The sequence below is a fragment of the Pseudonaja textilis genome, chromosome 1 (genome assembly GCF_049901715.1).
Source record: "Pseudonaja textilis isolate UNSWEBS1 chromosome 1, rPseTex1.2, whole genome shotgun sequence".
In the NCBI taxonomy this organism is placed as follows: Eukaryota; Metazoa; Chordata; class Lepidosauria; order Squamata; family Elapidae; genus Pseudonaja; species Pseudonaja textilis.
The window spans coordinates 20,775,284-20,801,262 of NC_141990.1; the positions used below are offsets into that span (position 1 = coordinate 20,775,284).

General features: G+C 41.5%; 1 protein-coding gene across 2 annotated transcripts in view; it reads left to right on the forward strand.

Moving 5' to 3' along the window:
• ASL (argininosuccinate lyase) overlaps positions 1-25,979 on the forward strand; it is a 39,560-nt gene that overhangs the window by 4,306 nt on the left and 9,275 nt on the right. For both annotated transcript variants that reach the window (XM_026708628.2, XM_087927492.1), the window contains 10 exons: positions 8,308-8,502; positions 10,565-10,648; positions 11,523-11,579; positions 12,801-12,898; positions 14,656-14,733; positions 15,203-15,280; positions 18,127-18,179; positions 19,242-19,304; positions 20,025-20,139; positions 21,462-21,546. In XM_026708628.2, the coding sequence (XP_026564413.1) occupies positions 8,308-8,502; positions 10,565-10,648; positions 11,523-11,579; positions 12,801-12,898; positions 14,656-14,733; positions 15,203-15,280; positions 18,127-18,179; positions 19,242-19,304; positions 20,025-20,139; positions 21,462-21,546 (906 nt within the window). The remainder of the gene's footprint in view (positions 1-8,307; positions 8,503-10,564; positions 10,649-11,522; positions 11,580-12,800; positions 12,899-14,655; positions 14,734-15,202; positions 15,281-18,126; positions 18,180-19,241; positions 19,305-20,024; positions 20,140-21,461; positions 21,547-25,979) is intronic.

The following is a 25,979-nucleotide window of genomic DNA, read 5'->3' on the forward strand; positions in this document are numbered from 1 at the left end:
AGCCTTGTGTTCTTGCACAACCTGGCTTAATTGCTTTGCGGGGTGTTCTGGGGGTGACATTTCTCTATGGACCACCAACATTTTCTCACAAACCACCAGTGGGCTGCAGCCAGCCCACTGGTTGGCGACCACTGGGTTCGGGTTAGGGAATATAGTATTGCACTTGCTTCTAGTCACCTCAATATAAGAAGGGTGTTGATGAGCTGGAAAGGAGGACAGATAAAAGCAGCAAAGATAGTGAGAGGCTTGGAAGCTAAATCTTATGAAGAATGTTTGAAGTTTAGTTTAAATAATAGAGGCCTAAAGAGGAGACCTGACAGCAGTCTTTCAATTCTTAAAGGACTATCATAGAGAAGGGATCAGAGGAGGTATTCAGCAGGCTCTGACCAGTTCTGGAGAACTGGTAGCGGAAATGTTGAGTAGTTTGGAGAACCAGAAAATACCACCTCTGACTGGCCCCTCCCCCATCTATTCTCTGCCTCCCAAGTCCCAGCTGATTGGCTGGGTCTTCTTTGGTTGCCCTGCACAGAATGGAGCTGGAAAGTAGGTTTGCGGGGTAGGGAGGAATGGTATTTTGCAGTAACCTTCCCCCAGGAGTGGGGAGGGAATGGAAATTTTATAGTATCTTTCCCCTGCCATGCCCACCATGCCATGCCCACAGAACCGGTAGTAAAAAAATTTGAATCCCACCACTGGAAGGGATGTGGATTTATTATCTCTAATATCTGACTCTAGGACAAGAATTGGTGGATGGAAGGTTTACAGAGGGATACACAAACTTAAAATGAGGAACTTCCTGATTTTGATAGCTCTTAAGCAATGGGATAATTTGCCTCCTACAGGAAGTCCTTGACTTACAATCATTTGTTTAGAGATTGCTCAAAGTTACAATGGCACCAAAAAAGTGACTTATGAACGGTTCTTGCACTTAGTACCATTGTACTGTCACTGCAGTCATGTGATCACAATTTAGGTGCTTGGCAACTGGCTTACATGGTGATAGCAATATCCTGGGGTCACATGATTGTAATTTGCAAACTTCTCAGCTGGATTATAACAAGCAAAGTCAATGGGGAAGCCATTAGGGAAAATCACAAATTGCAATAATGTGATGTTTCACTTAATGGCTGCACCACTTAATGACATGTTTTCCTGGTTCCAATTGTGGTCGTAAGTCAAGGACTATCTGTATAGTCATGGGTGTTACATCACTGAAGGTTTTCATGCAAATGTTGGACAGTCATTTGTCTAGGATGGTGTGAGAATTCTTGCCCAGGATAAAGGGTTGAAGACCTTCAAGGTACTATTATCAAGGTATTATTGTTATCACCTCACTTCACAAAGAAAATATGTATGGCTAATAGGCCCCTACTACAAAAATTAAAACCTTTATTCCCTGGCAAAGTATAACAGAATGAGGAATAAATGATTCTTTTGGTGGATTTGCCAAGCCTGCAATTTCACAATATTCTCTTTACTTTGCTAAAATTGACGATCAGTATTAAAATGTTTTTGGTCCACTTCCTGTCCTGAGCAGAGAGCATTTAGAAGTGGCAAATATCACATGGAAGTGGCCTTATTTGAAGAAATACCCTCACCCCACCACTTAAACCTGTCGAATGGAGATTTAGCCTTCCTTTGGCCCAGAACCCGTATCTTCTGACCAGTGAACTTTGACTAGCCCTTAAGCATCACATGCTGTCTTCATGTTTGCTTTGAGAAAACAGGGTAACAGCTGCAGCAGAATCATGCTGACAGAAGGCCTTTTGGAATTGATGCAGTGTACTGAGCATATCATTCAAAATGAACAGACTATATGCTGCCAGGTAGCCAAATGAACAAGCTATATGGCACATAGTCGATCAATATCCTGCCAGAGTCCTACATAGAAAGAAAATCTTGAAGGGTGTTTGGTGCGTGTGTCGAATAGTTGAACTCTAGTGATGGACTTGAATAACAATATATATTTTAATGAAAAAAGTTGTGCTGTGGAAGAAAAACTGGTCAGTACGTACATCTTGTTCGGTTTTCAAAATTCTGGATTTAATAGGAAGCCTGTCATATTAGCAGGAAAATCCTAGTTGACTGGCTGAATAATGAATCTAGTTATTCAATGAATTTTTTGAACTGCATTATATGCAGAGCCATAAATTAATCATATAAGCTCATTAAACCATAGAAAATAAACTGTTGAAAATGAATCCAAATGACAAAAACTTGGATTGGTGAAAACAGAGAATTTATTGTTAAGCAGTTTGCAAAGAGTGGTAGAATCTCAGCTGACCTCAACATGAAGTTTGAGCCAAGAACCACACCTAAGATTTCAATACATTACATTTTATAGTTCTTCTATCCCGACGCCCCCCCCACGCCCCTCCTACATCAACCCAGTGACCGAGAACAACTAATCTAAGACACTTTATGGAGACCACATCATCTCCTTTGATACCTCCCAATGACCTCCCATCACATCTCATCTTTCTTGGCATTAAAGAATGTCCCTTCAGCAAGGGCCCCTTTTCGAACTGTCTGAGAACAAAGAAATATCTATTCCTAACACCAGACTTATTACATATTGGAAGTTGACAAGTGCAATCATTAAATATACTGGTATTTTTTAATGTTACATTCAGCATTTCTTCTTATATGCATTTCTAACATCTATGCAAAGTCAAAGTAAGCTGATGTTTTGGAAAACAAAATCTAACTTCAATTGATTAAATGAAGTTTATGGTTTATTTCTTCTCATATTATCCTCCTAATTGATCTTTTGTTATGTCAAATGTGTATGTGAATTGCCTTGACAGTTTGAGATACGTACCAATTCCTGGAGGAAATAGGGGTGGCATTACTTGAGACAGGAGGATGTAATAGATTGCAGGTACATGTTTAACAATGAGTAAATGTATTAGAAAATATATTTACAGGTTATATCAAGATAATAAATGTCTATGGAGCAACTGTCTTCTTAATACTATGATATACTATTCTATTCACCTAGATTTTATTTTTGAATTTTCTTATTTCTAATAATTCCACCCTTTCTATTTTTCATACATTTCATAAAATAAAACATTACTTCTGGAATTCTCTTAAGTTTTCTCGAATTTCTTCTACATTTTCAAATTTTATAAGAACAGTGTGTTCATTAACATCATTCACCATCATCATCATATGTTCATCTTTATTATAGTGCTCTGTACTACATTTCTTATCAGGGGTATCAGACATGCTAAACAGATCAAACCCAACATAACCATACCTGCCATAAATAGGCTTGTCTTTAATTATTAACACCCCCCCCAAATTATTCATTATCCAATAACCCCGTCCATTCCTGTACCAGAACATGAGCTATTTTTCTCATTCTGTCTGTGATTTGTCTAATTACTTCTCTAGTATCAATTTCTAAGCAACAGTTGGTTAAATTTACCACATACATCTCTCTCCTTAGCTAGCAAATAATCCAATACCAGTCAATTATTTACCAGTTCAATTATTTTCATATGTAATTTTTTATAAAATTCTTCTTGTTTGTCATTCGGGGCATAAATTGCAATCAGGAGTGTTTTTGTATTATTGTCCATTATTTCCACCAGAATGACTAGGCCACACCCATCATGGCCAAATCCACCCAGCAACTGGGCAGAGAACCCTTTGATAAAATTTGTGAAGCCCACCCCTGCCAATTACATCATAGTTTGCAAGTAGTCTGTATAATTGCTCCCCACATAGGAAATAATAATATTTTAAAGGTTAGAAGTGACTTTTTTCAATTAAAGTTAGCAAAGGTTTGTACAGTCAGAAGCCCTATTCTTCCATCGTCATCAGTATAAATAAATTTCGCTGGGATAATATCTTTAATGTATAAAATCACTCCTCTTTTCTTCCCTAATTTTGGCTGTATCAACAATTGTTCATATTGCTTTTTAATATGTACTTCTTGTAGGCAGATTATATCAAATTTTAATTTCTCTAGTTTATGGAAGGTTTTCCTTCTTTTAACAGCTGAGTTGAGTCCATTTATATTAATTGTAATCAATTTTTTCTCTTCCATGGTTATATTTTGTAGTTAGGTTTAACAGCTCTCGTAGATCTTGGTTCATGTTGTTCTTTGGCTTCCTCCTTTCCACTTACTGCACCTTCTTCTTTTTCAGTGGTCATTTGGCAGTCTTCTTGGAATTCAATTAGTGAAATTTCTTTTTCTGCCTCTTCCTCTTTCCCTCTAAAAGATTCTGTGTAAAATGATTCAGCTTTCGCAATAGAGTCAATTCTATATCTCTGTTCTTGCCATGTGAACATTAAGCCTTCTGGAATCAGCCATCTATAATTCACCTCTTTTTTAAGTAGCATTTTGGTCACGAATCAGTATTCTCTTCTCATCTCTCTCACTCTTCTGGGTACTTGTTTCAAGACCACAATCTCCTTGTCTTTGCATTTCAATGTTTTCTCTCTTGCCACTTGAAATATTTGCGTTTTAATGGCTTTCTTTGTAAATCTGATGTGAACTTCTCTTGGTAAGCTATTTCTCATTGCATATCTTGTGAAGACTCGATAGATCTCAGTTCAGTTATTTCTAAAGCTTCAGCCAATATTTCTATCATTATCTCAGCTAGGTTTTGTCCCTTTTCTTCCTCTATGTTTTGGAATCTAAGATAAAATTCTGATCTGTCGATCTCCCATCTCAGCATACCACTTTTATCTTGTTCAACCACAGTTAATTTGTTATCAATATCTCCAATCTTCTCGTCTCTTCTTCAATTTTTTGGAGTCTCTCATCGTACTTCATCATCATTTGTTGGATGTTCTCCACTTTTTCATCGGTTTTCCCTGTCCTTTGTTCGATGTTCTCTGTTCTCTTTTCAATATTCTCTGTTCTTGTTTGAATATTTTGAATTCCTTGCATAATCATCTGTAGAGTCACTTTTTCTTGTTCTTTTTCTTGCCGTAACATTGTCTGTATTGAACGTTGTCCTCCAGATGGTGGAGAGGAAGAAGTAGAAGTTGGGGGCTGTTAATTTCCTACTCATTTTGAGCAATTCAAAATCTTCAGGTTTTTCTAGACCTTAATCCGATTGTGAAATAACCAATTGCAATTCCAAATAAAAATAGTAGGAAAAAAGAAGCCAAATAGTGATAATAATAAAAAAAGAAAAAAAATTCCTTCAGGTTCTTGTATACCTTAATCCAATCGATTGGTTAGATAGCAGTAAAAATTCAAAAATGAAGGAAAAGACCATAAACACACACAAAAAAGAAAAAGTTGTAAAATCCTAAAAAAGGCAGAAAAGTGAAAAATAAAAAGCTAAAAAAGAGAAAGGGAAAATTCTTCAGGTTCTTCAACACCTCAATCCAATTAACAGGTCTCAAATATAAAAGGATGCATAAGAAGAAAAAAGAAGGCCAGAAAAATAAAGAAAAAAAGAAAGAAAAAAAGCCAATATGGAAGGTAGATGGAAAGACAAAAATACCAGGGAGGGGGAGGCAAAAAAAGAAAAAAAAGACTACTCCCTTAAAAAGAAAAGGAAGAAAATCATTAATACTAAAGCTTTTCCTTTAAAATAAAGAGCAAGTGTAGAAATTTAACTTCCAAAGACAAGGAAAAGCAAAAAACAAAGACAAGTTCCAAAGGGCCAAAAATCCAAATAGCTATTACAAAAAGTAAACTGATGAGGAGGGGTAGCGCATCTTAGAAAAAATAAAAAGAGCACACTGCACTTTGTTTAATTATCCAAGGCTCTTGTTGTAACTCTCTTCTCCAGAGACTTATCACCTTTTCTTTTCCAATAAGCTTCAACACCAGACTTCAGCTGTTGATAGAAACCCAGAAGAGCACCCATAATAATACTGTCCCATGCTCTTCCCTCTATCTTATCAAATAGCAATGTCCTTGAAAAGAAGTCTCAGTTCTTTCTCAGCTTTGTCTGGTCAAAAGAGAAATAGAATATTTCCAAGCCTCTAGTTGGCAGTGTTACAAGGTTTCTTTTGCTTTCACTTTCCCCCTTCTTTTCCAAGCAAAATATAATAAGAATTAATTAAAAAAAGAAAAAGATATTTAAAAAAACTAAAAGAGAGTCTCTAGCCTAGAATATTATAAAATCAAAAAGGAGAAAAAGAAGAGATAAAAGAAGAGAAAAAACCAGTCCAGTTTCAAAATATAAGATCGTGTGTAGAAAATCTAGCAATGAGAAAAAAAAAAATACTTTGACATTCCTGTTTAAAATCGCTGCTTAGTCACTTCTGTCAAAACTTTTACAGATTCTTTCTCTTCCTTAGGGTGTCCTTTCAAATCTTAGAATAAAGAAAAAAATTCTCACCAAACCGGCACACTCTCTCTTTCTGTTCTCTTCCGTTTCGGAGCTGTCCCAACTTCAGCAGCTTTAATGGCTGCCTCTTTGCTGCTGGCAAAAAGAGCTTCTCCTGGATCTACCAGGGACTTTGCGGTATCCCTGGGATTGACAGGATGCGCTCTTTAGTTTCACCGTCTCTTCGGGATGGTTTAGATCCAATTGGACTGTCCAGGGGCAAAGATATCAGCAGCAATCTCAGACCTCCAAGATAGCATGCCATATCGTCGCGACGCCAGTTCCGCCCCCCCGGCTTTGCTCTCCTTTTGAAACATCCCATCGCCGCCACGTTCTATCCCATTGAGCCCCTTGCACCGGAGGCACCTGCCCAGGCAAGCCCGAATGGAGCTGTGCATGAAGTCAATGGGGTGAGCCTGAGAGAGGGAAAGAGAGAGGAAAGAGAGAGAGAGAAAGAGAGAAGGAAGAAGAGAAAGAGAAAAGGGAAAGAAAGAAAAGGGGACAAAGAAAGAGGGGGGATGGAAGGAAGGGACAGAAAGAAAAAGAAATAAAGAAAGAGGGAGGGAGGGAGAAGAAAGATAATGAGATATCTATTCTAGTCCAATTACCTGCTCCAGCAGGGTTAGAAGGGAGTGTGTGTGTGTGTGTGTATGTTCTCGTCATTTACCAATACATTTTGGTTTTGCCTTCTTCAGAATTGGCACTGTAATACATTGGGGAAAAGTAATTTTTAGGGTGGAGATCTGGTCCAATGGATCCTATTTAAAGCCTCAACGAAATGTGAGAGGATCAGGCTGCTTGGAAGGTAACAATGGATAAGGAACTGGAATCTTTAAAAAGACTGGAGGTATACGAAAATGTTAAGTTACCACCAGGTAAACATGCCGTAGGGTGTAAATGGATTTATAAGCTAAAGATAGGTGTGGATGGGACTGTTACCCATAAAGCCAGGTTAGTAGCACAAGGGTTCAATCAGACAGCAAATGACTATGATGGGTAATCTTTGCCAGCACATTGAAACATCTTTGGCTTCTATTAATTAAAGGTTTTGTAGACGAAACATGGCTAAGGCTATCAGAAAGCTCTCACAGCAGATCATTTTACAAAGACCCAAGACCCTATAAAGCATAAGGCTTGCTGTGAGGATTATGGACTTAGAATGTAAGGTTGTATATATTGTCCTACCCAAAAGGGGAGAATGTTAGGAATGTAAGTCACCTAACATATATTTGGGTTGGAAATATATAAACCAGGACAGACATTTTATTATTGCCTCTTTAAGGGAATGCTAAAAGTGTAATTGGGTGTGGTTTCTCAAACGGCCATAAGATGGAGCCAGAAACCTGGGTTGTTTTAGTCTTAGTCTCAGAAGAAGTCTCAGTGAGTCTCTTTTTCCTTCTGTTGGAGAATATTGCCGTTCCTTCTAATTGACTGATATTCATGGATTTTATGGAAGTCTGATATTAAACTGTTTTTGACACTGGACTTTGTTATTGGATTATCCCTGGACTGAAAACTGACTAATCTTACATGTGAATGACTTTGGACTGTGTTTGATCTTTGCTTAAATGTTTCTAGAAGTAAAAACCCTACATTTACAGCACAGTGTATCTGTGTGCTGTGTGTGTGTGTTATTCAAACACTTCTCTCAAATACGTCTCCCTGTATTCACTCATTCTCCTAACGGGGAATTACCTCAACAACTTCTATCTCAGAGATAATATAATTAACATGCTGACCTATTAGGATGTGATAAATAGTAAGAGGATCAGCCAGGTGAATCTATCAAGAACATTCCAACAGCTTTATATGATAGACATTACCTTCAGCTCAGATGGAAAATGCCAGCCTCCCACACAAAGACAGATAGACAACGTTTATCCTTGGCATGGGTGGAGGGCACTCTCCTTAACCAGCAGAAAGATTTGGGTACTATACATACATGGCATTGGAAGAAGTTATTATTCACTTTTATGATACATTGTTTTCCCCTTTTCCCTAGAATGACAAACTTTATGGAGGAAGGATAGTGGGAAGTATCGACCCTGTCATGGAACAGTTTAATGCATCGATTGAGATTGACAAGCGCTTGTCGGAATTTGATATCTGCGGAAGCATGGCTTATGCAAAAGCTTTGGAAAAGGCTGGAATTCTGTCTAAAGTTGAAATGGAGAAGATCATCAGTGGATTAGAGAAGGTAAAATTAATCGAGGTAGAAAGATCTCCAAGTAAAGGTACATGGGATAGTACATGGGATTTCTCAGCTTTAAGAATTTTGCAAAATGAATTCCTGTCAGTATTTTTTAAACCTAATAAAATGATAATTGATAATTAAAGCATTTCTCCCACACTTTTAAAAGCATGTACCCAAAAAAATAGACTTTGATTTTAGCCAAACACTGTGTAACAAGATAAATGCCATCTCCTAGCCTGTTGTCAGTCTACTCAGATATGCCAATAGGACTTGGGGCTGACATAACTTGAGTCTGAGAAATAGGTAGGAGAACAGCTAACAGGTTTCACAAAGAGAATCTGTTATAGGAAGGGAGAGGTTGAAATGAGCTGGTAAGGAGAAACTGAATTGAAATGAGAAGGAGATAGAAAAAAGGAAAAATGGCTTAGAAGCAGTGATGGACTGCAAAAGAGATGAATAGCAATAGCAATACAACTTAGATTTGTATACCGCTTCATAATGCTTTACATCACTCTCTAAGTGGTTTACAGAGTTAGCATATTGCCCCCAACAATCTGGGTCCTTGTTTTACCGAGCTCAGAAGGATAAAAGACTGAGTCAAACTTAAGCTGGTCAGGATCAAACTCCTGGCAGTTGGAAGAGTTAGCCTGCAACCACTGCATCGCCACAGCTCATGAGGTTTCAGGAGGACTCAAGACCACTGAAGAGGAATTAGCACAAGGATTGTCCTGCAAGAAGTAGGGCATAGCATAGGATCTCTGTACCTGGGCGGATATTCAGAGGAAGAAAACATTCAAAGAGTCTGTAGAGATTCTCAGTCATCCAGGTCATGATTGTCCCAAAGGTGCTTCTCCCCTCCCTCAGGAGGCAACTGGATTTTCTTGTTTTTTCTTTGAGGATGTTTCACTGTCAGAGCTGAAGAAGCTTTTTGGATGAGAAGCAAAATGTCCTCAAAGGAAAAAAAAGAAAGTCCAGTTGCCTCCTGAGGCGGGGGGAAAAAGCACCTCTTGGACAATCCAAAGACACCAGAAAGAAGGCCCTATGTTTTGCTAACTGTGGAAGGCTGCCAGCTGTCTTCAGCTGAAATCCTTGAATATTTAGTAACAGTTGCATTTTAGAATAGGCATGCTGTCATTTGGGTTAATCTCTGAACCGTAGAGAAGTTAGGTCATAAAGTACAGTAATTTATTAAATTCTAAGGAACATGGAACAGAGAAGAGAGCCACAGATCTGTTTATATTCATTCACTGAATTCCACATTTAGCTGTTGTCTTCCTATTATTGCTGTGCTAAGAATGAAAAAGCCCCCAAAAATTCACAAGGAAAACTTTATGTGCTGTATTTTGTTTAGGTGATACTAATGCACAACAAAGAGGAGGCAATTAGAGAGACTGAGCAATTAAATATCAGATTCCCGTGAAGGAAATAACACAACACAGTCAAAAAAAAAAGAGGCTTTGGAGAAATCTAGAGAATCTTGAAAACCGAGGAACTGGATGCAAAGCCACACATTATAAACCACAGTAGCTTGGGGGGGGGGGGTCTACATGAAGTTTTCTTCTGAAAGGCATGAAAATTACACTTTATAATTTTTATTTAAACAATTTATAGGGATGGGAAGAAACAAAAAATGTTTGTTGAATTGAAGCCCTTTACCAAGTTCATCTGATACCGGGTCACCAGGTACAAAACCAACACTGCCTGGCTTAATTAACCCTGGATGAAAATACACTTTCCATCTTTCAGGCCTCTTAATTAGAATGGGAAAGAGTTTTAATCTGGTCCAGAGTCTATTAAACACAGCGCAGAGTTTCGGTTTAGGCTGAGAATTATGGGAATTGCAGTCCCAACACATCGGGAAAGTTGCTAAGTGCTGCATTGTGCTGATAGTATCATGGACTTAGTTACTACTGCCAGATCTCTGCCAAGATTACAGCTAAGACTTCTAAGGACAAGCCTTGTTGTTAAGCCCATGAATGATTCATTAAGCCTCCCTTTTTCCCCAGACAACAAGGACATTTTGTGAATTACTAAACAACTTTTCCTTTGACTGCTGCTCTTACAGATTTCTGACGAGTGTTCCAAGGGCAGCTTGATAATCAGCCGAACTGATGAGGACATCCACACTACCGTTGAACGTAGACTCAAGGTTTGTTTGGTTTATCCACTTGACTGAAATGTTCTGATTTGAAGGATAATGTTTCTACAGTGCTTGTGTCGATTTGGAATATTCATAAACGCTCATAAACTATTCCAGGCAGAGCAATTGGTTGGCAGAGTAGAATCAAAAGGGATAAACAAGGGGTGGAGCCCTTCCAACAAGGAAAAAGAGTATGAAGGCGGGGGCTGGGGGGAGAGGTTGAGATAAATTTGGTGAACCACTTTAGTGTAGTAGTGAAGGTGTGGACTAGACATCAGGAGAACCTGAGTTTTAGTTCTCCTCTATGCATGAAGATCTAACGGGTGACTGTAGGCCAATCATTTTTTTCTCATCCAATCCACTTCACTGGGTTGTAGTTGTGGGATCAGAAGTAAGAAAAGGATCATTGTGTTGTACAAAGCAAAGGCAGGGTATACATCTATAAATGAATAAATGATCCCACTGAATCTAGAAAGAGAGCAACAACCAACATTGAGCAACATCCAATGTGAGGTTGGCCTCAAAGCTCCTATCTTTTCATAAGGGTCTAAAAATGTGGCTTTGCCAATAGACTTGGGGCCCCAATGAGGGGACAGCACAACTTCGCCGCATTCTGCCCCTTCCCTCTCCAGGCATCCTTGGTTTTAAGGTCTGATTTCTATATTTTAATTGTTTATGTAACTATAAGCCACCCAGAGTTACCTTATGGTAAGATCAATAAGATTAATTAATGAATTTATTTATTTATTAATAAATGAATAAATTGAAAACTCTGAGAAATGTACATGGTTTCGGGGGCTAATCTTGGAAACAGTCAAACTTGGCAGCTACAATCAGATGTCTTCAAAATATTGGAGAATGAAACCTTTCTTTTTATTTTCAGGAACTGATTGGTGATGTGGCTGGAAAGCTCCACACTGGACGAAGCAGGAATGATCAAGTAGGAATAATCTGAATGGTTCTAAAATAATTTTAGCTATATTGATATTTTAGTTTTTCTCCTCCCCCTTTCTGTTTCATGTTTCTGTGCAAATGAAATAGACGATCATTGGAAGAACTTGAAAATCTGAATTATTACAAAGTGTTAAAGAACATAAAATTAGTTTTCTTTGATTTGAGACAACAACAGAATAACCCCTACAGTTTTTGGAACTCCATTATTTTAAAAACATATGTTGGAAATGAACTAAAATTGCATATGGTATAGCTACAGCTATTTGTAGTTCTATTTTGGTTAAATATTCACCTGGCAGAAAAATCTGATCTTAAATAATGATTTTAACTAGCTTATAAGAGGAGTTTCAAATAAATTCTCCCTTCATCTTTTATTTCTTGCATCTAATCAATGGTGGCTTGCAGGATGCAGAATTCAGAATGATTTCAGTTCTTTTCCTCCTCCATAATTTATGAAGGCCACTTTGTTTTGTAATGATAGAAGCTTCACTGCACAGGACTTGACAGGCAACATATGATCTTTGGTGATGGTGTTGTCATTTGTATGATAATATCTTCACACAAATGGTATAAATGCCCAAGATGTCTTAACCTCTTCATTACTAGACATTCCAGAATAAGGAACACAGGAATCCATTCAAATGGGGCTCCATTACTTTAGTCACTGTCTCTAGCCTTTCTGAAGGGATGTTGAAATGGCCCCTTCAGACATTACCCGCCATCTGAACTGTAAATACAGGTAGTCCTCAACTTACTACCAAACTGAGCCCAAAATGTATGTTGCTAAGCAGAAATTTGTTGAGTTTTGCACCATTTTACGACTTTTCTTGCCCCATTCATTAAGTGAATCGCTGCAGTTGTTAAATTAGTAACACGATTGTTAAGTGAATCTGGTTTCCTCATTGACTATGCTCATCAGAAGGTTGCAAAATATGACCCTGGAATGCTATAACCATCATACATGTGATTCAGTTGTCAACATCTGAATGTAAATCACATGATCATGGGGATGCTGCAATGGTCATAAGTGTGAATATGGTCACAACTCACTTTTTTCAATGCCGTTGTACCTTTGAACAGTCACTAAGTGAAGTGTTGTAAATTGAGGACTACCTGTAATCCTCTGAGCATCCGCTGGGAAAATCATACCTCCAGTGGATGGTTTTGGTTGCCTTTTTGAAAATCCAAATGTGTGCCTTCCTTACAGATAGTGACTGATCTGAGGTTGTTCATGAAGAGCTCCATGACAATGCTGTCCGTTCACCTTCAACAGCTCATTCAGACCCTGATGGAACGTGCTTCTACGTAAGCCTGCTTCTTTCTTTCAAGCCTAGTGACTTTACAGGCTATGGATCAAGAACATGTGCCTGAGCCCAGCTGTCTCTCCCATCCTTCCATCATCCATCCATTAATAAAATTCCTTTTGAAATAACCCCCATTTCACTCTTATTATCTCTGCTTAAAAGCACCAGGAAATGTGTGAGAAGTCTCATCCAGCCACCTTATTCCCCCCAGTGGTTAACCAGATTCTTCTCGTAACCTTTAAGCAAAGCAACAAGTCCTTGAAACTAGGTGCTCACATATACAATGAAGGCTCCATTTAGTTATGAGGACCACCAGTCCTGTGAGCTTTCTTGTCATGGAATCACCCAGACCAGGGGTCTCCAAACTTGGCAACTTTAAGACTTGTGGACTTCAACTCCCAGAATTCTCCAGCCAGCTATACTGGAGTTGAAGTCCAGAAGTCTTAAAGTTGCCAAGTTTGGAGACCCCTGACCCAGACCAATGGTTCCAAGGAAGTCCTAAAAAAGCAAACATCCTACGCCCTACCTTCTCCCAAGTTTCTGATATTTTTTTTTCCTGGGGTTGGGGAATTCTGAGAACAGTAGTCCACACATTTCAAAGTTGTCAAGGTTGAGAAATATGGCATGACACGGAGGTTCCATTTGATGAACCAAAATGACAAAAAAATTCCAAGCATATTTATTCTCCATGAATTAGGCTCTTCATATCTGAGATACTTGCAAAGCCTTTTCCAGCTGGGGAACTACACTGAGCTTTATGTAGTTGCCAAGTAAGGGACAGCTTCCCTCCAAAGCAGACCCTATAGCTTCCCTTCAAAGCAGACCCTGAGGGGACTGTAAAAGGATGCTGGCATAGGGTTGGTAGGTACCTTCTGGACTAGCTCTTAATGAGCCAGGTCACTAAGAGCTAGTCACTACCCAGTAAACCTTTTTGGGTTTTGAGCCTGATCTGCCATCAATCATAAGAAACAATTAATAGGCACATACGCCTAATTGCTTTCTCCCAGTAATTTGGATATTTTGGTTCATGGTAATAGCAGGGGTGGGATTCTACCAGTTTGCACCTATTCGCTAGAACCGGTTGTTAATATTCTAAGCAGTTCAGAGAACCGGTAGTTAGAAGAAATTACTGGCCTAATCCTGTAAGGAAGGCAGGAAGGAAACATTCTGGTGTTGCTTACAGAAACTGCCTCTCCGTTAACCCTTATTATATTCTTGGCAGGACTAGACTTCCTGTTTCAGGAACTTATTTTCCCCTCCTTTGCTGGTACTTTGCTTGTGTGGAGTGACCATTCAAAGTTACAATGGCACTGAAAAAAGTGACTTATGGCCATTTTTCACACTTAAGACTGTTGCAGCATCCCCACAGTCATGAAAGGCCAGGCGAGGAGATGCATGCCTCGATGTAAGTGATATTGAGTTGGCCATGCCCAGCCAATAACATGACCACCAAGCCATGTCCACCCAGTCATATGACCACCAAGCCACGCCCACCAACTAAGCCACGCTCACAGAACCGGTTGTTAAAAAATTTGAATCCCACCCCTGAGTAATAGAATGTGACAACCCGTATACATGGATATATTTTTCATCTGTGAATTTCTTCATCCATTACAAAACCATGTTTTGCCTTATTAATGTATGACAGAATGATTAGCTTTATAAATAATTGTTGGGGTTTCCCCCTCTTCAATTGTCTCTTCATTGTTAAAATGAAGGGTAAATCTGTAACTTTGTGGTTTGCTTGTTTTGTTATAGTGAAATGGAGGTGATATTTCCTGGTTACACCCACCTGCAAAAGGCTCAGCCAATCAGATGGAGCCACTTTTTACTCAGGTAACCAATCCCTTAGACTTTCTGGAGTTAACTTTTGTCAGTGCTTACATCAGACAAATTATAGTCACCATCTACAACCGCTGGTGTCCCATGAAAGTAGAAAAGAAAAGGTTGCATCTGACAACAGACCTGCTTTTAGTTTGGAATTGAACTTCCAAATTCAAAACTCAGATCCCATCAAATTTTGCTTTTAAAATTTGAATTTTTAAAAAGTATGTGTTTAATTTTTTTTCTCTTATAGTGAATGCTTAGCACGCTATTGCTTCCTTTCTTTGAGAAGGACTTACATGTTATGTACACTATTCAAGTTAATACTTTTAATAAAATTCTGCAGTCCATACATTCAGGTGCCCAAGAACGATTTTGCTGGTGTAAAGATTTCCTATTATCTGCATGTATTAAAATTCTCTAAGAACCTCCTTCCCTCCCTCCCTTCTTCTCCCCCCCACCTCTTTTTTTTTCCTCACAGTTTTGCTGTTGCTCTGACCAGAGACCATGAGCGCCTTTTTGAGGCTAAAAAAAGGATCAACGTTCTGCCTTTGGGAAGGTAAAAGCAATCCCACCCCCTCAGAAAATGTTTGCGGGCCACTAGAGGTCAAACTAACTTTGGGTGGACATATCTAAGCCAAGAAATTTTAATTTAGGTGAGAAAATAGAATTCCTCCCTTTCAATTATATTTGCAAGCAGTTCAGTTTAGCCAGTCTGTTATTGTATTCAACTTGGTTTCCAGAAATAGGTCTGTTCAATCACATAAAAAACTTACATCAGACAGATTGACGAGAGAATCATAATTTGGCTGCTTTGCCCTAAAGCAGAAGGACAAAGAAGAATGGAGGAGGGGGCATGAATACAGCCATCATTTTTTGACATTCCTAGGGCTTCTGACTGTACAAACCTTTGCTAACTTTAATTGAAAAAAGTCACTTCTAACCTTTAAAATATTATTATTTCCTATGTGGGGAGTAATTATACAGACTACTTGCAAACTATGATGTAATTGGCAGGGGTGGGCTTCACAAATTTTAGCAAAGGGTTCTCTGCCCAGTTGCTGGGTGGATTTGGCCATGATGGGTGTGTCCTAGTCGGTCGTCCTGCACCACGGGTGGTGGACTAATAGGGATAAATACAGGGGTGGGATTCAAATTTTTTAACAACTGGTTCTGTGGGCGTGGCTTAGGTGGTAGGCATGGCTTAGTGGTCATGTTATTGGCTGCGTGTGGTCAACTCAATATCACTCACATTGAGGCATGCTTCTCCTGGCCTCTCATGACTGTGGGTATGTTGCAACAGTCATAAGTGTGAAAAATGGTCATAAGTCACTTTTTTCAGTGCCATTGTAACTTTAAATGGTCACTCCACACAAGCAAAGTACCAGCAAAGGAGGGGAAAAATACTCCAGAGACAGGAAGTCTAGTCCTGCCAAGAATATAATAAGGGTTAACAGAGAGGCAGTTTCTATAAGCAACACCAGAATGTTTCCTTTCTGCCTTCCTTACAGGATTAGGCCAGTAATTTCTTTTAACAACTGGTTTTCCAAACTGCTTAGAATGTTAACAACCAGTTCTAGAGAATAGGTATGAACTGGCAGAATCCCACTCCCAGATAAATAGCTGCTACACTTGGTAGCATTTTAATGACCTAATTGGCCTTCTAATAGTAGAGAAATGACCTTGGTTGCAGAGAGAGCTTTCTTCACAATTCTCCTCTGAACTATATTATTTTATCAGTAGGAACATCAGCTTGGATGACCTTGGAAAATATGCCATGAAACATTATTTCCTTGGTCTGTTAGCCTTGAGATAATCATGGTGGCAAGGATAATGGATGATATTGGTTTACTACAGGCAGTAAACCTCAACTTATGACCACAATGCAGCCCAACATTTCTGTTGCTAAGTGAGACATTTGTTAAGTTAGTTTTGTCCAAATTTATGACCTTTCCGTCACAGTTGCTTAGTGAATCACTGCAGTTATTAAGTTAGTAGCACAGTTGTTAAGTGGATCTGGCTTCCCCATTGACTTTGCTTGATAGAAGGTCACAAAAAGTGACCACATGACCCTGGGACACTGCAATCATCATAAATCTGAATCAGTTGCCAAGTGGCTGAATTTTGATCACATGCTCATGGTGATGCTAGTCATAAGTGTGAAAAATGGTCATAAATCACTTTTTTCAGCGCTGTAACTTTGAATGGTTACTAAATGAACTGTTGTAAGTTGAGGACTACCTATAATAGGGAGATTGACTAAAAAAAGTAAGGGGAATCATTAGAGAAGGCCTAGGTCAGGAGTGTCAAACTGGCAGCGTGCAAGCTAGACGCATTCACGTGCAGGGGTGGGATTCACATTTTTTTACCAGTTCTGTGGGCGGGGTGTGGCTTGGTGAGCATGGCTTGGTGGGTGTGGCAGGGGAAGAATACTGCAAAATCCCCATTCCCTCCCCACCCCACTAACCTGCTTTCCAGCTCCGTTCTCCTGTGCAGGGCAATAAAAGAAGACCCAGCCGATCCGCTGGGACTCGGGAGGCAGAAAATAGATAGGGGTGGGGCCGGTCAGAGGTGGGATTTGCCGGTTCTCCGAACTACTCAAAATGTCCGCTACTGGTTCTCCAGAACTGGTCAGAACCTGCTGAATACCACAGGCCACTCCACCCCAGCCCGCAAACGCAAAAACCTCCCGATACGTCACATGACATCAACATGACATGGCGAGTTTGACACTTGTTGCCTAGATGCATTATAATTATTAATGAAATATCCAAGTGCTTCACCATTTGGACATTCATACAGAAGAAATGGAATGAAAGTATAGGCAAATGAGGATGCAATTTAAGATTTCTCACTTGGGTATCCAAAGCTAGACTGGCATTATTGACATTATTGGGGGCAGCAAAGCAAAGATCCTCTGACTTTGTTCCATAGGATGCCACTGAGGGAACTTCCAGCATTCAATCACTGTGGACAGTGATGGGATTTAAAAAATTTTTACTATTGGTTCTGTAGGTGTGGCTTGTGGGTGTGGCGTGGCTTGGCGGGTGTGGCAGGGGAAGGATATTGAAAAATCTCCATTCCCTCCCCACTCTTTCCTGATGCATTCTCCTGTGCAGGGCAACGAAATAAGACCCAGTCAATCAGCTGGGACTCAGGAGGCAGAGAATAAATGGGTTTGGGGCCAGTCAGAGATGGTATTCCGAATTACTCAAAATTTCCACTACCAATTCTCTGAGCTACTCAAAATGTCCACTACTGGTTCTCCAGAACTGGTCAGAACCTGCTGAGTAGCACCTCTGACTGTGGAGCATTGCAGAAGATCTGGGGTATGCAATTCAGGCCAACTCTCCTTTGTAGATGTTTTAAGGATTCCTTCTAATCTAATCTTTCTCTCTGTTGCAGTGGGGCTTTGGCTGGCAACCCCTTTGGGCTGGACCGTGAACTGCTCCGCCGAGGTAAGCTTTATGTCTCTGCTTGAATAAGCAGTTGGTATGTGTCCAGAAGGCAAAGGAAATGAAATGAGATCAAGGGTTAGGCACAAGTATGTTGAAGTTTCCACACAGAGTGATAAACATAATTCTTAATGTTTCACAGCAGTGGTTTCCAAACCAAGTCCTTGGTCTTCCACAATCATCGGTCAGGTAGATTAGATGGGTATCATCCCAGGGCCACTCATTCTCTAACCCTGCTTTAAATATTTATAAAGCCATTTGGGACTTTGTTCTTAAAACAGTTTGATGGGAGTGGGGTTAACATTTCTAACAAAAGAATTTATGGGACTCAGGCATGGAGACATCCAGAGGTATTGGTCCTGGGAAAACATGTTGTTTCTTTCTTCCACTTGTACGTTACATATGTTCATTTAATGAGGAAATAGTCCATGGGAATATTTCCTAATTAATTAATTGGCATGGTCAATACTGACTCTGTGGTTTCTTTCCCAAACCCTACAAACTTTAACTGTCTACTGTTGATTTCACCCCATTCCTAAGAGGTCTGTAAAGGGTGTGCATAAACACACCAACATGCCTATCATCCCTGTCCTAATGTTCCCTTTTATTTGTATCTATTTCATGTATTAATAATCATGTTTATACATACATACATACATACATACATACATACATACATACATAAAATCAAATGCATGCTTGACAAAATAAATAAATAAAAATGAATAAAATTGGCAGAAGGCTAAAATCAGCAAGCTGGTTAGCTCTGTATCATAGTCAGAGCCCTGTCTCTTTTGTGCATTTGTAAGATTTTTGATCCCACCTATGGGCACTGCTCGGATAATATTCTGTTAGGCATTCTGAGTATACTTATGTTGAATTTCATGACTGTTTGGTTTTACATGCCAGCATGTTAAGAGACCTGAATACTACCAGAACAACCTTTGGGGGGGGGGGGGAATGGCTTTCCTTCTCTAAACTGGGACCCTCCAATGTTGGAATCCTATTCCCAGATTCTCCAGAATTAACTGTATCTTTGATTTTTTTTTCCCCTTTTAATTATAGAATTGGATTTTGCCACCATTAGCATCAACAGCATGGATGCAGTGAGCGATCGAGACTTTGTGGGTAGGTACACTGTTTTTGTGTTTCTTTTTGGCAGTCCGTTGTGGGGAAAGTTGCAAAATAATACCATTACAAAAGAAAAAAGAAAAGTGGAGGAGTTGAACAGGGGTATGATTGTGTGATTCTCTCCCAAGAGCTGTGCTGGCCCATGCACAGTAGCTGCAAACTCCAAATACGTCAGTCAGAACGCCTGAATGTGGCTCTGATTTTGATGGGTGGGTTGAAGGGTGAAATGAATGCATTACATCTTACAGGGACTGAAGGTTTTTATGTCATCACTCAAAACCCGTCCAATCTCCCCAAAACAAAGACTAAGCCAAATCAACCACAGTAGAGGTTATAGGTCTCAACAATAGCAATAGTACTTAGACGTATATACCGCTTCACAGTGCTTTACAGCCTCTCTAAGTGGTTTATAGAGTCAGAATATTTCCCCCCACAATCTGGGCTCTCATTTTCCCCACCTCAGAAGGATGGAAGGCTGAGTCAACCTTGAGCCTGGTGAGATCCAAAGTGCTGGCAACCAGCAGTCAGCAGAAGTAGCCTGCAGTACTGCATTCTAACCACTGTGCCACCATGGGTCAAGGAATGCTTTTAGGAATATCGCTTAATTTTATATTATGCAATGATTATTTCTAACCAGGGCAGCATACTTTGCTTTTCGTTCAGAAACAACACTTATGACTTCCCCCCTGTCTCCCTACCCCTTCTTCCTTTTATCAGTGGAGTTTCTTTACATTGCTTCCTTGATCATGGTTCACCTGAGCAGATTATCTGAAGATCTGATTCTCTATGCCACCAAGGAATTTGGATTCATCACTCTCTCTGATGCGTATTGGTAATTTGGGGGAATTTCCCATTCTTTCAAGACCTTGTTCTAAGCAGTCTCATTCTGGAGTCCAGTAACTTTGATACTGCATGGAGGAGCTTCTCTGGCGCTCCTCCAATGATAATATTTTTTTCAAAAAATATTGTTCTACTGCAGGGTGTCAAAGTTGATTTCATTGAGGGCCACATCACGGTTATGTTTCACTTTGGGGGCTGGGTGGGTGTGGCCTCACTGGGTGTGGCCAGCTCAACTTCACTTGTGTCGGGGGCACCTGGGGTGACCCAAGCGCTTTGCCAGTGAAAACAGAACCCGGGGGTCCTGAGCTCCGTTTTTGCTGGCAGAGGGTTGCAGGAGGCCATCACAGCCTCTCCATCTCCGTTTTCACTGGCAGAGGCACCACAGGATGGCCCAGCAGGCCAGATCAAAGCTCCCTGTGAGCTGGATCTGGCCTGCAGGCCTTGAGTTTGACACCCCTGTTCACCCATGTCTTTCCACTGAGAAACCAGGTTGCTGTGCAACACTGAATAAAATGAATTAAGTAAGCATTGCAACCGTAAAACTTCAGTAATAAAACCATTCAGGAAGCAGAGGCCATTTGAAAAGTCAAGTTGAAAAAACATACTGACAGTCCTTGCTTACCAGCTGCCTCATTTAGCAACCAATGCAGAAGTGAAATTGTAACTTGTGGTTACATGCTGTCTTATTTAATGACTGCACTGATTCACTTAATGATGGAAACAGAAGTTAATTTATAATTCCGGTGCAGTCGCATGAGGTTTCAATTAGTGACCACAGTACCTAGCTATGGAGTTCACAATAGTGAACCAAGTAGGCATAGCCAGAGATCTGGGCACCAGGGCCTTTCCTCTAGCGCCCTCTTCAGTTGGAAAGCAAATAAGTAAATAATCCCACCTTCCTTTGAATAGAAAATTTGTGAATTCATGCTAGTATAGGAATAGAATTCTTTTATTGGCCAAGTGTGATTGGACACACAAGGAATTTGTCCTGGTGCAAATGCTCTCGATGTACATAAAAGAAAAGATACATTTGTCAAGAATCATAAGATACAACACTTAATAATAGTCATAGGGTACAATAAGCAATCAAATCATACGAGGAAACAGTCAATATAAATCGTAAGAATACAAGTGACAAAGTTACAGTCATACGGTCACAAGTGGGAAGGGATGGGTGATAAGGAGTGATGAGAAGATCAATAGTAGTTGTGCAGAACTAGATATTGCTTGCGCATTAGAAATATGCACAAGATATTTGCATATACTTGAGATATTTGCAGATGCATCATGATATTTTTTTGTTTTTGGTTAAAGCACTGGGAGCAGCCTGATGCCCCAGAAGAGAAATCCAGATAGCCTTGAATTGATCCGCAGCAAGGCTGGCCGAGTGATTGGAAGAGTAAGTGCTCAGGTTTCATTAACACAGTTTGTTAGTTTGTTTGTTTATTCGTGTCAGAAGCATCACAATTAAAAACACTGAGTTGGTGGAAATGCTTTAGTAAGCCAGGGATACGTTTGCAAGAGAAGTTGTTAATCCTGACATATAACCCCCACCACAGAACCTGACATATAAACCCCACAGAACTTCAGTCAGAACTAAAGAAGTTTCGTGGATGAGAAGGGGCGTTGGTCCTACCTGAACACTTCTTCTCGGGGAGCTGAAGGGAGAATCCAGAATGGGTAGTCTCTAGTCTCATAGCTTTGCAGACCGAGTTGAAAAACTGAGGACACCCCCTCCCCCCGGTAACGGTCCCCAGTTCTGAACGACGTCTAAGCGAATCCAGCTGCTCCTCATTCTCTAACAGATAGCCTATCTGATACTGCCAGAAAAAAACATTTCCTCCCTACTCTGACCAGACAGCATACAGCAGGGGTGGGCAAACTTTTTGGCTCGGGGGCCTCATTGACTTTTAAAATTTGACAGACGGGCCGCCACCTGGTGTCAAAATGCCTGTCGTTACAAGTCAAAATCAAATGAATGCAATCATTCAATCATTCATATCAAACCTTAATTCTGTACCAATCTTCGGCGGGCCGGATTAAAAAGACCAACGGGCCGGATGTGGCCCCCGGGCCTTAGTTTGCCCACCCCTGGCATACAGAGTGGGACTGGATTCTCCTTTCGGCTCCCCGAAAAGAAGCGTTCAGGTAGGACCAATGCCCCTTCTCCACTGAGCCGAAGGGAGAATCCAGGATGGGACATACCAAAGCTGGCTGATGGCTGTCCTACAGGAGGGAACTGGATTGGTCAGAAGTCCCCACTTCTACATGAATGCCCTGCAGGACTCATCTTCCAAAGATGCCTCTGCTGAGGCAAAGGAGTCAATTTTATAATGTCTTATGAATGAGGTCACAGATGACCAAGTCACAGCTCTACAAAAGTCCAGAACCAAAGCCTGCATTGCCCAGGCTGCAGTGGTCACTGCACTCCTGGTTGAGTGTGCAGTGATTCTCCTGGGCACAGGAAGAGCCAGTAACTGATAAGCCTTCACAATACAGGCTCTAAGCCAGCGACCCACAGTAGATGGTGTCACCCTGCGACCCAAAGTTGACGGCTGAAAGGAAACGGAAAGGGCTTCAATCCTCCTAAAAGAGGAGGCCCTTTTGATGTATATACGGAAGGCCCTCCTAACGTCCAAGGTGTCCCATTTTCTCTCCTGTGCATGGATAGGCCCTGGACAGAAGTCAGGAAAAATCAACTCCTATGAGCGATGGAATAAGGAATTCACCCTGGGCAGAAAGGCAGGGCCCAACCGCAGAACTACCCTGTCTGCATGGAAAAGGCACAGGTCCTTTCTGATGGATAAGGCCGTCAACTCCAAGATACGCCTGGCCAAAATAATGGCCACTAAGAATGGCACCTTGAACGTGACTAAGTGAAGACTGACTTCACGCAAGGGTTCAAATAGGGGAGAAGTCAGTGCCTGCAGAGCCCTAGGCAAATTCCAGGTGGGGAAACGGTGGACCACCAGTGGCTTCAAATTAGTGGCTCCCCTAAAGAAGGCTTTCACCCTGGGGTGTTGGGCCAGAATGGTTGAGTCCTTGACCAAAAAAAATGAGGCCAAGGCAGCCACTTTGGAAAATAGCTTGACCCCTTCCTCCCTGTGGCAGCCCCTCAAATATTGGAAGACCGCTATCATGTCTCCCCTGATCCTTCTCTTTACTAGACTAGCCAAGCCCGGTTCCTGCAACTATTCGTTGTGTTTTAGCCTCCAGTCCTCTAATCATCCTGGTTGCTCTTCTCCGTGCTTTTTCTAGAGCCTCAACATCTTTTTTATAATGTGATGAACAAAACTGGATGCAGTACTCTAGTTGTGGTCTTGCTAAGGCTTTATAGAATGATATTAGTACTTCCCTTGATCTTGATTGTATCCCTATGTTAATACAATTTAGGATTGCATTAGCTTTTTTTGGCGGCTGCTGCACACTGCTGGCTCATATTTAGCTGGTTGTCCACTAAAACTCCAAGATCCCTCTCACAGTTACTGCTATTGAGCCTGGTTTCACCCAGTCTATATGTGTACTTTGGGTTTTTCTTGCCTAAGTGTAGGACTTTACTTTTCTCTACATTAAATTTCATTTTGTTAGATATGGACCAGTGTCCAGGTTTATCGAGAACCCAGCTCTCGAAGGATCCTGATTGTCGACATCCTATCCTCCTCCGCCTGGGGTCTGGAAGAGGATGCTATCAGGATGTCGTCCAAATAGCATAGGATCCTTATGGGTAGGGATCTGAGATATGCCGCTACGGCCGACAGGAGCTTGGTAAAAGTCCATGGGGCTGATGACAGGCAGAACGGGAGAGCCCTGTATTGAAAATGGTGGCCGCCATAGCAAAACCTCAGGAACTGACGGTGGTTGGAGTCTATGGGCACATGGGAGGTAGGCCTCTGTCAGGTCTACCGAAGCCAAAAAAAATCTCCCTCCCTCAGGCCCTGTATGATAGAGTGGAGGGAGTGCACCTTGAATCTTCAGTAGATTAGATGCCCGTTGAGCCCTTTCAAGTTGAGGATTGCTCACCACCCCCCACCTCCCGAGGCCTTTGGAATCACAAACCAAATTGAATAGAACCTCTGTCTCTCCTGGTCTCCAGGAACTGGATGGATGGCCCAAATGTCCAGCAGATGATGGATCGCTGATTCCATGAGATCCCCCTTTGAGGGGTCCCTTGAGACGGGGCAGCACACAAAGACACGGGGGAGGAAAGAAACCCCCGAGAGACCTGACCATAAAGTTGCCAGGATCCAAGTGTCTGTTGTGATCTGTTCCCACCTCTGCCAGAACAGTCCCAGACGCCCCCCCCCCCCCGGGGGGGGGGGGCTTGGGTGTCACTTGTTGCATCTAAAAGGTCTGTTGGAACCCCGAAAGGACCTTCTGTCATCTTGCCTCTGATGCCCTCTGGTGGCAAAGGCCGGTCTATCAGTCTGAAATGAGGATCTTTGGAAGAAGGGCCTACTTTGATGGGGAAAGCTTGCCCCAGCTTCCCCCTGTTTAAAGGAGGGCTTTCTGTAGTAGGGTGGGGACCTGTAATCAGAACGCCTCCCCTTGGAGGGCAGGATCTTTCACTTGTCCCTGGTTTCCATCAAAAAAGGGATCCAGGGCCTTCCCAAAAAGCCTCTCTCCCTTGAAGGGAACGAACGTCAGCTTCCATTTGTTTCTGGCATCCATCTGCCAGTTTCTTAGCCAGATGAGCCTAGATGCTGTTACAGATGAGGCCATGGCTCTGGAAGAAGTTTTGGCTGACATGAGGGTGGTATTAGCTGTCGATTGAGCTGTGGCTATTATCTTATTTAAGTCCTGATGCACCCTGAGGTCCTTAGGTGGGATTCTACCCTGCAGCTGCCACAACCACCCATTAAATAAGGTAGACTCATACCCACTGGGGCGAGTGTACCCCACCAGGGGACTCCCACTGCTTTTCAATCACATTCATAAACGTCTGGGGCACAGGTACAGCATCCACCACAGATGCTTTCTCAGTGAATAGGTAATCTTCCTGATCCTCCCCCTCTGGGGGAAGATCCCAGTGACCTTGTCCCTTTTTTTAAAATGAACCGTGCTCTTAGCCTTAACCAGCAGAGTCTTGGAGAGAGCCAGCTGGAAAAGGTCCTTAAAGGAGGGGGTACCTGCTACCTCCGACTCCCCGTCCGAAAAGCCCTCTCTGGAAGGAGGTCCCTCTCGGAAACATAAGACTGGCTTCTTTCCGAAGGGGATGCAGGACTATTTCTGAAGTAGATCGGCGGTTCTGCAGAAGCCTGTCCCTGCCCCTGAGGAACGCCTCTGTTGGTGTCCAAACCAGGCAGCTGGTGCAGCTGGTTGACTTAAGCCTGAAATTCTTGTCCAATTGTTTGGGAGATGCAGGCTCTCATGAAGGATGGCATCTCTTGCCTTGCCTCCTCAGGCCACAACCCAGCCACTATAGGGTAAAGGTGGCTTTTTTATTTTCAGGCGCAGGTCTGGTTCTGCTGGAGGCTTGGCTTCCAGGTGCAGCAATCAAAAATCCTTGTGGTGGCCCAGAATTATTATGAGTGGCTTTTGCCTTGATTTGGAGGTTTCCCTGCAAATCCTGAGTACTTGAGCCACCAGAATATCAGGCAGTCAAATATTGTCTATCTGCCAATTGGTTTTGCTGCCTGCCATCTTGTGGGAGCAGAGAAGAGATGGCCCTGTTTTCAGCCATCTTGGAGTCTCTCACCACCTTATCAAACTTTTTATCTAGGGCTTTTTGTCTATGCCTGGCCTGCCTATCCTCTGCCCTACAGGGTCTTTTAGTGGCTAGGGTCCTAGCTCTGATCCTAGCTGCTGCCTCCAGCCCCGCAGACCTGGACTTAG